This window comes from Anticarsia gemmatalis, chromosome 20 (assembly GCF_050436995.1).
Source record: "Anticarsia gemmatalis isolate Benzon Research Colony breed Stoneville strain chromosome 20, ilAntGemm2 primary, whole genome shotgun sequence".
Classification (NCBI taxonomy): Eukaryota; Metazoa; Arthropoda; class Insecta; order Lepidoptera; family Erebidae; genus Anticarsia; species Anticarsia gemmatalis.
Genome location: NC_134764.1, coordinates 1,150,568 through 1,162,665, shown reverse-complemented (window position 1 = coordinate 1,162,665; position 12,098 = coordinate 1,150,568). Strand labels below are relative to the sequence as shown.

At 36.4% G+C, this 12,098-nt stretch overlaps 1 protein-coding gene across 1 annotated transcript in view; it reads left to right on the top strand.

Annotated features, from left to right (window-relative positions):
- The window catches only part of LOC142981859 (uncharacterized), a 121,776-nt gene extending 120,527 nt beyond the window's left edge, over positions 1-1,249 (top strand). The window contains exon 5 of the mRNA XM_076127996.1: positions 990-1,249. Within this exon, the coding sequence (XP_075984111.1) occupies positions 990-1,249 (260 nt within the window). The remainder of the gene's footprint in view (positions 1-989) is intronic.
- Positions 1,250-12,098: the final 10,849 nt, after the last annotated feature.

The following is a 12,098-nucleotide window of genomic DNA, read 5'->3' as shown; positions in this document are numbered from 1 at the left end:
GCTCTTTGTCTACTTGGATGGCGTTTACTGATCATTTCACTATGCAACTTTGAATATACACTTGTCTATATACTACTATATACAGATATACTAATAATATAAAGGGTTTGTGTGGCTGTGCGTGCCGTTCGTGGCTTCACACCTTTGAATAGCTTGAAGAATTAGGATAACCACTATACATACTGTTAGAGGAAGAAAAAGAAATGCCATATGTATTAGAGGAAGTAAAAGAAATGATGTTGGTCACGTGACCGAGTCCATAAAAGGACTGCGAGCTCATTCTGAGCTCTCTTTTCCGTAGGATTCACTAGCTAAGGGGTACCTCTGCCCGTTTGAATGGTCACGCTGTATTTTTCTCATTATTTATTTGTCTGTAATTGATTTTTGAAGTGATTCAGTTTGTATGTGTAAAGAGCTTGTTAATTTGCTAAAGATTGTGACTTATAGTAAAACTGTTCTATGTGATAAGTATTTTCTTTTATTTGCTTCCACTTCTGGTTATCCTAAAATCAGAAGTGGGATACACCATACGCCTTCTATTCCGCTCTGACCATTGAATACGGCAGTTTGACATTTCTTTTGACATTTTCGTTTATGAGATTTTACAAAAGCGTATTTTATTGTTATAAATACGGATTACGTGAGTTGTTGAGCTACATGTAAGTATCGTGTACCTCCGTGAGATCTGGTGAGTGTTCCAAACTTATTCTTGTGCCCAACATCGCTATTGAAGCTAATTGTAATTGTGTCCTAAACTTTCGCTTGCTTGGTGTATAAAGAAAAATGTTGTAAATATGCCCAATAGCGGTTGTGAAAGCAGGAGCCGCCCTGGAAGACCCGAGTTGCGTTGTCATTGGCGTGATTTACGCTCTAGAAATGGCGAGTTCTGTTCTAGAAGTCGCGATACGTGTTGCGGCTGTCATAATTCAATGGCAGACCATATGTTTCTCTAATCCACTTACTAATTCAACAAATTTAACATGTTCTAGATCGTTTGTCGATGTCTATGATGGTTGGGGAACAACAGCGTACGCCTTGCGAGCCGACGGCTGCCAATGTGTCACATGCAACTCCATCGCTGCAATCACCGCGGCTGCGGCAGCGCGCGTGCATGACGCAAGCACGGTTGGGTGTGGTGCGGTGCTTCTTCAGGTTCATGAAAACGGACTCAAGCGAGTGGTTGGCTATTTTAGTAAGCGAATTTAGGGAGCGGTGTCTTGATACCATTCGTGTGAGCTCGAGACTCTAGCAGCTGTTAAGATCTTGCAGCACTACAGACATTATTTAGGCTGTATTCTCTTCAAAGTGGTTACTGACTGTAATGCACTTAAGTTCACGCAACAGAAAAATAAATCTATTGCTACGTGTTGCCGGATAGTGGATGTATTTACATGATTTTAACTCTACCTTGGAGTACCGTTAGGGTAAAGGACATGAATGTCACGTGCAGACTATTTTAGTCGTAATCCAGTTAATGTTTAGTCTTCTTAGAATCTTCCACGATGAACATGGACTTTAGAGATTGTTAGAAATAATTTTTGATTCCCTTGCTTAAGATCATTTGTGCAGAAATACACAAATCATTGTCTTATTTGTTACACGCATAGAAAGGTACCGAGTGCTCCACAACAACCAATACACTCTTGGTATAAACCTTATGTCTCTTAGACATACATAGTTCATGCAGATGTATTAGGTCCTCTACCTCAATCAAATGGTTAGCGATATGTTCTGATTGTAATAGATGCTTTTTAGGGTTCTTACCCAAAGGGTAAAACGGGACCCTATTGCAAAGCCTGCGCTGTCTATTTGTCTCCAGGCAGTATCTCGTAATTAGATCAGTAGTATTTGTGTGAAAGAGTAACAAACATGCATACATACGTTCATACGTACATGCATACATACACGCATTCTCACAAACTTTCGCGTTTATAATATTAGTAGGATGGTGGTACGGAACCCTTCTTGCGCGATTCTGACTTGTATATAGCCGGTTTTTAAAAAATATTATTCGCTGTGTCCTGTGCTTGGTCAAGGCACTAATGAGTTAAAGCGACTCTTTACAATTGTTGTTTCTTTATTCGGTACACCAGAATTAATAGTAACAGACTGTGGTAGAATGTTTCAGAGTTCAGTGTTTTCGAAATTTGTATCAGAGTTAGGTAACGATTCATATGTCATTATACCGGAGATGCATCATTCAAACAGGCAGGTAGAACGTTGTCGTTGAACGTTACTGAACGTGATCGTAAACATTGTAATTATCGTCGAGATGAATGGGCAGACATGTTGATCCTTAGCTACTGCGACGATAGTAAGGAACCCTACAGCAATATCACATGACGCGACGGGCTCCATACCCGGCCTGTCGTGGGACGAGGGGCGGACGAGCCTTCTGTGCGATGGAGATCAACTCGGTTCGTCATGAGGTTTTGTTGACAAAAGACTTGAGCTAGCTGTCCACGGTCCATGATGAACGTTGACTATGGATTGAGTTATTAGTGTTTAAAAAATAGGGCAGTATGTGTCATCATTGGCCTGTGTTCATCTATTGCAGATGATTCAGGTGGCGTCAGATAGAGGAATGAATTAGTAATGAGGGAACATCTTCGTTCGTGACTTAAAAATGTCGTGGTGTCCGTTTATGTGCTAACTTGTTGAGCCAGGTGCTGTCGTGAGTAGTGACGCCGTCAGCTAGTGTCCTTTTCCATGCATTATGTTCCTTAGCTTGGCTCACCCAGGTCAAGTGATCAATGCCAAGTGATGCCATGTCGCGTTTGGTGCAAACGAGAAACGTCCATCCGATGCACGTGTCCTAGCCAACGAAGGTGTCTTTGTTTTAGTAAAGCCATGACACTAGGTAGCTTAGCGATAGCAAGTATCTCGCCGTTTGTAAACTTCTCCTCCCATTTAATGCCCAAGATTTTGCGAAGACAGCGCATGTGAAAGTTATTGAGCTTTCGTTCCTGCTTAGCATATGATGTCCACGTCTCAGCTCCGTACAAGAGTATGCTTAAGACGCAAGCTTGGTAAACAAGCATTTTTGCGATTGTGCGATTTGTTAGATGTGGCTATGGTCGCCACGCCGCTATCATTGTGACGAGAGATTGTGAGTTCAATCCCCACACAGAACAATTATTTGTGCTTTGCACGATTAGTGGTTTTGAGTCCAGTTATACTTTGTGACCGTTGTTTGAATGATTGCAAAAGTCCCCGTGACACAAGAGTAATTCTTAATGCGGGAGTTGTCTTTTAAAAAAGAACTCAGTAGGATAATTAGTCCATCGCGTTCATATCCATCACGGACGAACGCGGACCAGCTCGCGCACGACACTCCATGGGAAGGGTCTTGTCCGTGGTAGCGCAGATCGTCTGTGGCTGTGCGCCGGTATCCGTCGCGAGGCAGTAACTTCAAAGGTGTGGTGCGACGGGATCCGAGTGTGTCTCATATTATGATAAGATTTTCCGAACCCTTCTCCATGATCCCACTGGAAGGATCACAGAACAGAGAATGTTATCTACTGTGATCAAACAAGGTTTCGTTTTAATTTTGTTGGAACGCATAATAGTTTAGTAATTGTTAATTGTTATTACAGCCGCAGTTGCTGCGACGATATGTACTTTCATTTTGGAATGAAGATTTACACAGACCAACGTGTACCGTTGAAAGAGCCCTGTCTGTGTGCGTTGCCGTCCGTGGTCGTCGGCTGTGAGTGATCCAGAGAACCACGTACCGTGGCAATCCAGCGTAAGAAAGATGGGTGTCCGTGTGGCGGCTGTCCTTGCGGCACCGTGTGGGCCGTGCGCACCCTGCGGTCCTTGCAGGCCTTCTGGACCGTGCTGCCTGTGTGGCTCAGGCGGTCAGTGCAAACCGAGGTGGAGTGGCTAATTGCGGTTATGCGGCTTTGTCTTCGTTCGGAAGTTGTGTGAGTGTCGTCACTGTACACGATGTTAGCCTGATTGAGCGACTGATCGACGCAATACTTTTTGGTCAACACCACAGATGATAAAAGTCATGTTTTTTTTCTGGTAAAGAGCCAATGCCATTGTTTAGATAAACGTTTCTTTCTGCTTGTGTATTATTTTCTGGTAACGGAGGTAATGTAAGGTATGGTAAGGTATAAGGTATTCTGGTAATGATGGTAAATAATTATGGCTACAGTTTATTTAAAGCTACTCTCTTAGTTTGATACCTACTGTGCTACGAGTAGGATTTCATCATCTATAGAATGACTGCGCCAAGGTTGTTTGTTTACAGTTTACTGGCTCGCCTCACTGGAGTGACAACGTGTTTGTCTCGCAATGGTGGTTGCGAGTGGATGGCCGATGCGGCGTTCTAGATGACCTGATGAGAAGTGCTTTCCTCGCATTGGTGGTTGCGAGTGGCTGGCCGAAGCGGTTTCCCGGATGACATGTTGGCGTTTGGCTGCTGTCTACGTCTGCTGTTGTTGTGTGAAGTGAACGTGCCTCTGTCTATATTAGGGATGAAAATGGCGAAAGATACTCATTTGTTTTTTTCGCAACTTTGAAACTTTCCAGTAAAATACATGTAACTTTGGAATAATACAAATATAGGGCTGTTTGAAAAATACAAGTTTACATGTATAATACGTGTATTAATCAATGTATTTTTCATAAATTACAACGAAACGAATTATTATTATTAAAACAAATTAATATATTATCGTGCAAGTAGTATTTGTTGGGGTTTATTTGTGAACAAGACAACAACCAATTGAATGATTTTTAATTATATATGTAAAAGAGGATGCTGATTAATGCTGATTTAACCATAAAGTTATTTTATCATTATTAGTCCTAAAATACAGTAAAATATATGTAAAATACATGTAAAAAACGGAAACTTTCGAAAGATACATCGTAAGACCTCTTTGAAAGTTTCTGTTTTTTATTGAAAAATACAAAGCCCGATTGAAAAATACATGTATTTTACTTGTGATTTTCAACCCTAGTCTATATCTTCCCTCGGTGTGATGACCTGAGGTGGTAACCAGTGGTTGGTGTTGGTGAGAAATATGCGAGTGGCCTCTATTTCTCACACCGGAGATAGCGAACGCAGGGCTTCCTCTCTGTGGTTTGTTTTGACTTTATAGACTTTATTGTGTGTGACTTTATTGACTTTATTATGTATGACTTTATGACTTTGTATATGACTTTGTATATGACTTTGTATATGACTTTGTGTTTGGCTTTGTGTTTGGCTTTGTGTGGCTTTGTGTGGCTTTGTGTTTGGCTTTGTGTTTGACTTTGTGTACGGCTTTGTGTACGGCTTTGTGTACGGCTTTGTGTACGACTTTGTGTACGACTTTGTGTACGACTTTGTGTACGACTTTGTGTACGACTTTATTGTGTATAACTATATGTCTAAAACAAAATAGATTTTGTCTTCATTGTTTTACAACTGGTGTTATGTTCTCAGATGATGTCAAGGTGACCTGAAATCAACGTCTAGGCTAGCTGCCACGTACGAGAGATTGACTAGGCCTATGCCTAGCACCTCCGTAGTTGCGGAGCCCCTGCGGTGCCCCTGCGGAGCCCCTGCGGAGCCCCTGCGGAGCCCCTGCGGTGCTCCTGCGGTGCCCCTGCGGTGCCCCTGCGGAATCTAAGAGGAGTCCGAGAACGTCCTCCTGTCAGGAGAGGCCGTGTTAGAGGAAGAAAAAGAAATGCCATATGTATTAGAGGAAGTAAAAGAAATGATGTTGGTCACGTGACCGAGTCCATAAAAGGACTGCGAGCTCATTCTGAGCTCTCTTTTCCGTAGGATTCACTAGCTAAGGGGTACCTCTGCCCGTTTGAATGGTCACGCTGTATTTTTCTCATTATTTATTTGTCTGTAATTGATTTTTGAAGTGATTCAGTTTGTATGTGTAAAGAGCTTGTTAATTTGCTAAAGATTGTGACTTATAGTAAAACTGTTCTATGTGATAAGTATTTTCTTTTATTTGCTTCCACTTCTGGTTATCCTAAAAATACAATTAATAATATAATGAATAATAATATCAAAAACTTTGACACGAGGTTGACCACTAACTATACGATAGAAATGGGGTATGTATAGTGACAAAAATGCCTATCTATCTCGGTCTGTAATGAACCTAGCTGCTGATCATGAGGTCTCTAGTTTGATTCTCGACTCAGATAAAGTTCTATTTGTCTTTTCTGATTTAAATTTGAATATGTATTAATTAGCAGTAGCCCCGAGTCTGGTTAAGTGCCCCGTAAATGGCAAAAGGCTCACTGCTACGAAACATGGGCGTATTTCATACTTGTGGTGATATTGTGTTAATAATTGTGTATGAAAAATAAATATAAATTGATTGCTATAATTTTCCTGTTGTCTCATCAATCATTACTTAACAATGACCACAAAAATATCAATTAACGTGTCCCACAAACTCAAAGTTCAATTTTTCAAGATAATTGTTCATATAATAAATAAATGGCGCCCAGTAAATACATCACATAGTTTGTGAAGGTCTATACCCAACTAGCACACAAGCTGCTTATACAGTCGTTATACAGCCTGATAGTTGCATAAGAGTCGTTCAAATGCTGTACAATTCTCTATAAGTTGTATACTAGCTATTTAAAAAACCCTTTAACAGCTAGGCGGGACAGTAGCCGTTTAGTAGGAAACTAATGACTTATAGTGATATATGAGCATGTAATTGCATCGCTAGACAGCCTAGGGAAGTATAACTGAGTTAATAGAATCTTCTATAACACCGTTAACTGTATAAGGGGACTTTAGGAGATAAAGGAGTTTAAACGGAGTTATGCGTTGCGCTTATAGCGCTCAAGAGCGTAAATAAGCTTTTTGTAATGCCTTAGGTTCTATAACAGATTTTTTTAGGGCTAGTGTATTACTCATCTATAAAAGAGTTGCGTAGGTCTTTAATAGCGCCTTGAGCTTTATATCAGATATTTATATGGCTTCTGTACGGCAAATAGATGTATAAGGTATCATTCGAAACATTTTTACAGCCATGGGGATTACAGAATTATGTTAAGCACCTAAAGCGCTATAACCGAGTAATATACCTTTATACTAAAGCTTAAAATTATTATCATAATATATTTACATAGGTGCAGTGGTGGTTCAGTCTGTCTAAATAATAATCTATGTAATAAAATAAAATAAAATAAAATAAAATAAAATAAAATAAAATAAAATAAAATAAAATAAAATAAAATAAAATAAAATAAAATAAAATAAAATAAAATAAAATAAAATAAAATAAAATAAAATAAAATAAAATAAAATAAAATAAAATAAAATAAAATAAAATAAAATAAAATAAAATAAAATAAAATAAAATAAAATAAAATAAAATAAAATAAAATAAAATAAAATAAAATAAAATAAAATAAAATAAAATAAAATAAAATAAAATAAAATAAAATAAAATAAAATAAAATAAAATAAAATAAAATAAAATAAAATAAAATAAAATAAAAAAGATTTTCAAACTATTTTAATATTCAACGACTGACCCCTAAAAGTACGAGTAAAATGCTGGTGTGCGACCAAAACAGTTATATTGAAGCACTCGTAAACATATTTTTTGAGGTTATTACGATCTTTTGAAGATCATATAAATCTATAGCCTGGTAACGTTAACATAATTAAAATCATTTTTTATTACCTATAACCCTAATTAAATTATCTGTAACCCTCAAAGTCTTATTTATGTTCAAAATACAATTTCCAAATCCACATATCTATATAATTTTTGCACTTAAAACTGAATATTTTGAGGGCGCATGAAAATATTGACGATAATATACATATATATTGACAGCAAACTGGAACTCGCACTTTCATATCACATACACAAAGAAATAAAAGCGATAGACTACTTGTTATTTTAATAATCCAATCCGTAAAAATAAAATGTCTCCTCATTTGTCACTGATGATTCATTTTAAAAAATATATTTAGTTTACACCATAATAAACCGACTATATTACTAATTTAGAGCGTTAGCATTTATAACCGTTACACAGTAGCGCTAAAATAAGGTAAAGGTGGTATAATCGCGCTGCAAGAGCTTTTTCGAACGCTCGTGGCGCTAACCACCTCTGTACAACAGCTGGTAAGCGCCACGAAGCTGCGAAAAAGCTCTTGTAGCGCGATTATACCACCTTCATCTTATTTTAGCGCTCCTGTATTACTACTATACTACGTACTATTATAATTACTATTTACGACCACTGTAGATCCAATGTAGAGCTATAAGCTGGACAGTATGGGCCTATTTGACGCTACAAGAGATCTGTAGCCGCTTATAGAACCACTATACTTCTTACTAAGGAGCCTAAGGCGTTATAAAAATCCTTTAACCGGCCATTGTACAGCTTGTTATAGCGCTTGTGTGCTAGTTGGGTAGTAATTGTATACAGCTGCTCATTCCGGCGAAGTAATTTATTTTCATCGGTATTTCTACTTACCTTTGTTTTAAAGTGAAGTTATTTGATGACTGATAGTAAATTTTACTTATTATTGTCCCACTGCTGTCAAATGATATCCATTCGGAATGATCTAAGTACAGATTGTCGACTTTAAATCCTTTCATGAACTGTTTCAAGGCACTATTAGACACGCAGAGCTTTTTTCATGTTGTTTTTCAAATATTTTCAGACTTTTTTAAAATGATGGGTGTCGCCAAATAAGTTAAACACAATAAGGTGTTTCTGAAAGCAAAAGACTCTTTGACAGTTCTGCCAATAAGGCGATCGAAGCGTAATTGTAGTCGCTCTCGCACCCTGCAATTTTCTTCAAGCGGGACTAAACATCATTGAGATGTAATGAAAATTTTCAAGTTGTTTAATAATCTCATATCAAGAACTTATTATGATTCGTGAGTTAGACCAATGAATAATGAAAAAAATTGTTTTATTAGTGTTTAGTATAACGGCAATTAATTTTCACATACACAAAGCTTTTGACAAGACGAGTATGTTTAAATAAATAATAATTAATCAGTCATATTAATTCAATTGCATTTACAAATCATTCTAGAAAAAAACATCCATACATATAAAAAATTACCTTTCATACTCAAGAAAGTATAAACTATTTCTATTGTATCAAACTTAATTCATACAAAACCCATTCAGATTCATCCACACAATTAATTTTTGAATAATAGATATCTTAATCAACAAATAGATGGAATATGTCATCATCATACATTCATACAAGTTGTTGCATGTATGGGTGATGGATGGAATTAATAAAATCATACAAAGATGCCATACAAAGGATTGACATTCAGTAAAGACAAATTGTGGCCGTAGTATAAACAGTATGGTAGTTATTGTAGTATATGTAAAGACGTAAGAAGCTTAGAAGCTTAGAAATTATCGTGTTTCTTTCGGATCTTGTGACAAGTTTGCTGTTAATACGGTGTTGTAAAGAATACATTTTTTAATGCTTGCCTTACTTAATTTAATATAAAAAATGCCAAAGAATTTCTAATTTTTGGTACTCCAGGATTGACTAGTTTTTGTATTTTACTATCGGAATTGCGTATTATTGATACATTGCGTATTATAAAAAAAATACAAAGCTCCATCAAGGCGACAGTTCACTGTAAATCACGTTTTTTTTTTGAAAGCTACATAAATACTAATAAAATATCTCATTATGTACTATGTACCTTAAAAAAATAAGTAAAAACTAAACAAATGCATCGTTTATCTCTAACAAAATTTATCTACAATCTCCCCATATACTATTAAAAAGCAAACGATATGAAAACTCTTAAAGGATTAGAGGCGGTGACAGATCCGTTTCCACAATAAAGCCTGTGCCACAATTGATTTATGATTGCAGCGAATAAACGTTGTGTGCTGGCCCTATGTGCCCCTGGTGGTTTATTTGGACCTTAGTGAATGGAGTGAGGAGTTCACGTCTATATTGGTAGGCTTAAGATTAAGGCTCGACCACCGATACTGTGTTTTGTATAAGCAGTTTTGTGGCATGACGTTTTGATTTTTTTGGATCGGAAGTGCTTTATTGGTAGTAGAGTTTGGTTGAGTTTTATGTCTTCGGTTTATTTGAAGTATTGAATGATGTGTTGCAAATTGGTTTTTTGGGGTTGTGAGACAATTTCCTTGATGTTTGATGTATAACTGAAAATCTTTCAAAAGTTTTTTTTAACTATTAAATCTGTTTATCAAGCCACAGAAGAATATTTTTGTTTGTTTGCTATCACTAAACTCCAGACGGTATTCATGTGAATTTCATTTGAAAAAGAAATTTCATGTGACACTTCATTTTAAAAAAAGCTCAAGTGATTGAAATCGTCACAAACGCATCTGATTTTGAAATATCTTTGAACGTGTCATTCATATTGCTTCGATTGACAAAATATTATACTAAAGCATAGAAAATAAGCTTAACTTTGCATATCTTTGAGGTTCACTACCTCATTGAACACTATCCTAAAATTAACTTAAAAATCCATACATTAAACAATGATAATTGAACAAAAAAGCGATACAAATGGTTGCAGGAGGTGGTCGTTACTGGCCGCTTATTGTCACCGTGCCACAATGGGGCCGAGTCAAAGCGTATAGTTGTGAGCAAAAATATCGCGCCGTGTCCGTGATATATGGTCGTGTGAGCTTCAGGGCTGTGGGGAGAAAGTTTGAGGAGTTATGGACTGGAATTAAATGTTTTGAAGAAGGTATATAACTATGAAAATATTGGGATGATGAAAAACAGCTGTCTTGAAGTGAAAATAAGCAAGTGCTTGTGTTTTTAGTAGGTACAACTAGCTTTTCGCTCGCAGCTTTACTATGTGGGAATTCATCCCCTTCGAATGTAATTTCCAAAAATCCTGGAAGCAATCTTCATGCCAAATTTCAGCTTTCTACGTTCAGTAGTTTTGGCTGTGCATTGTCCATCAGTCAGTCAGTCACTCAGTAACGGAAGATTTTTAAATATATTGATTCATGATTAAAGTACAATATTGTAACCTATAGTAAGAATCTACGGAATATTGGGAGATAAAAAGCAGCAATCTCTATTGTAAAAGAAGTTTATGAGTCTAACTTAATTACTCCAGTTATGATTGGATTGTCATGAAATGATGCCTAATTTAAACGTAAATATTTTAACAATTTATCCGTAGAAGCATTACACAGACAGACAATCGTGTTTATGATGACATTAATAACTCATTACTTAGTAAATATCATAATTTTAGATAAAAATAACCCAAACATTTTTCATTAATATGTAAATATACTAGTAATAATAATAAATAAACAAAATAATAAACAAGCCTACAAATACGCCGCCGTATATGAATACGTGTGTATTCAAATATAATAATTATAATAATCAATGTTGTGGCGGCGCGGCGGCGGTGACAATCCTGCGCGGTGCGTAGGCGCAGACAACGTTTGTGAATGGTCCACTCTACATCTGTGCAGGGGAGGACAACATTTGGTAACGATACTTTACTTTATAGCCTTTCTTTTGCTACTATAGCTTACTAAGGGTAGGGTTTTCTCTTATTCTTTAAATTATGTAGACGTTGCTAGTTTTGCACTCATTATCTGTTACAATCTTCAAAATATTTATCAAATTATGTAGCATGAAATAAAAAATTGGGTGTAAGCACCACTGCCTTCCTGACAGGGGTAATTATTAAAAAATATATTTACCTCACTAATAAAAAATATATTTTTACTGACCTACATTATTAGGTATATTATTAAAAATTTTACATATATATATATCTAAGAGAATAATAAGTTATTCCTGAAAATTTCAGCGTTGCATGATGCTATCCACAAAAATGAATTTTCAATAGAGACCTGTGGTTAATAGAAGACGTATAAAAACATATTTCAGGCTTAGTATTCATGACTAATAACTAAACTTAAAAAAAAACGTATCGTCAAACGTTCCAAAATGTTATCAAGCCCTATCTTTACACATGGGTCTCATAAAGAAATCATAAATAACACCACAGTACGAAGGCACGATATCCACTAATTTCAATGGTGTGGGATTCAATTTTATATGAATTAAAACTCGTCTCGCCAGCGTATATTGTTTG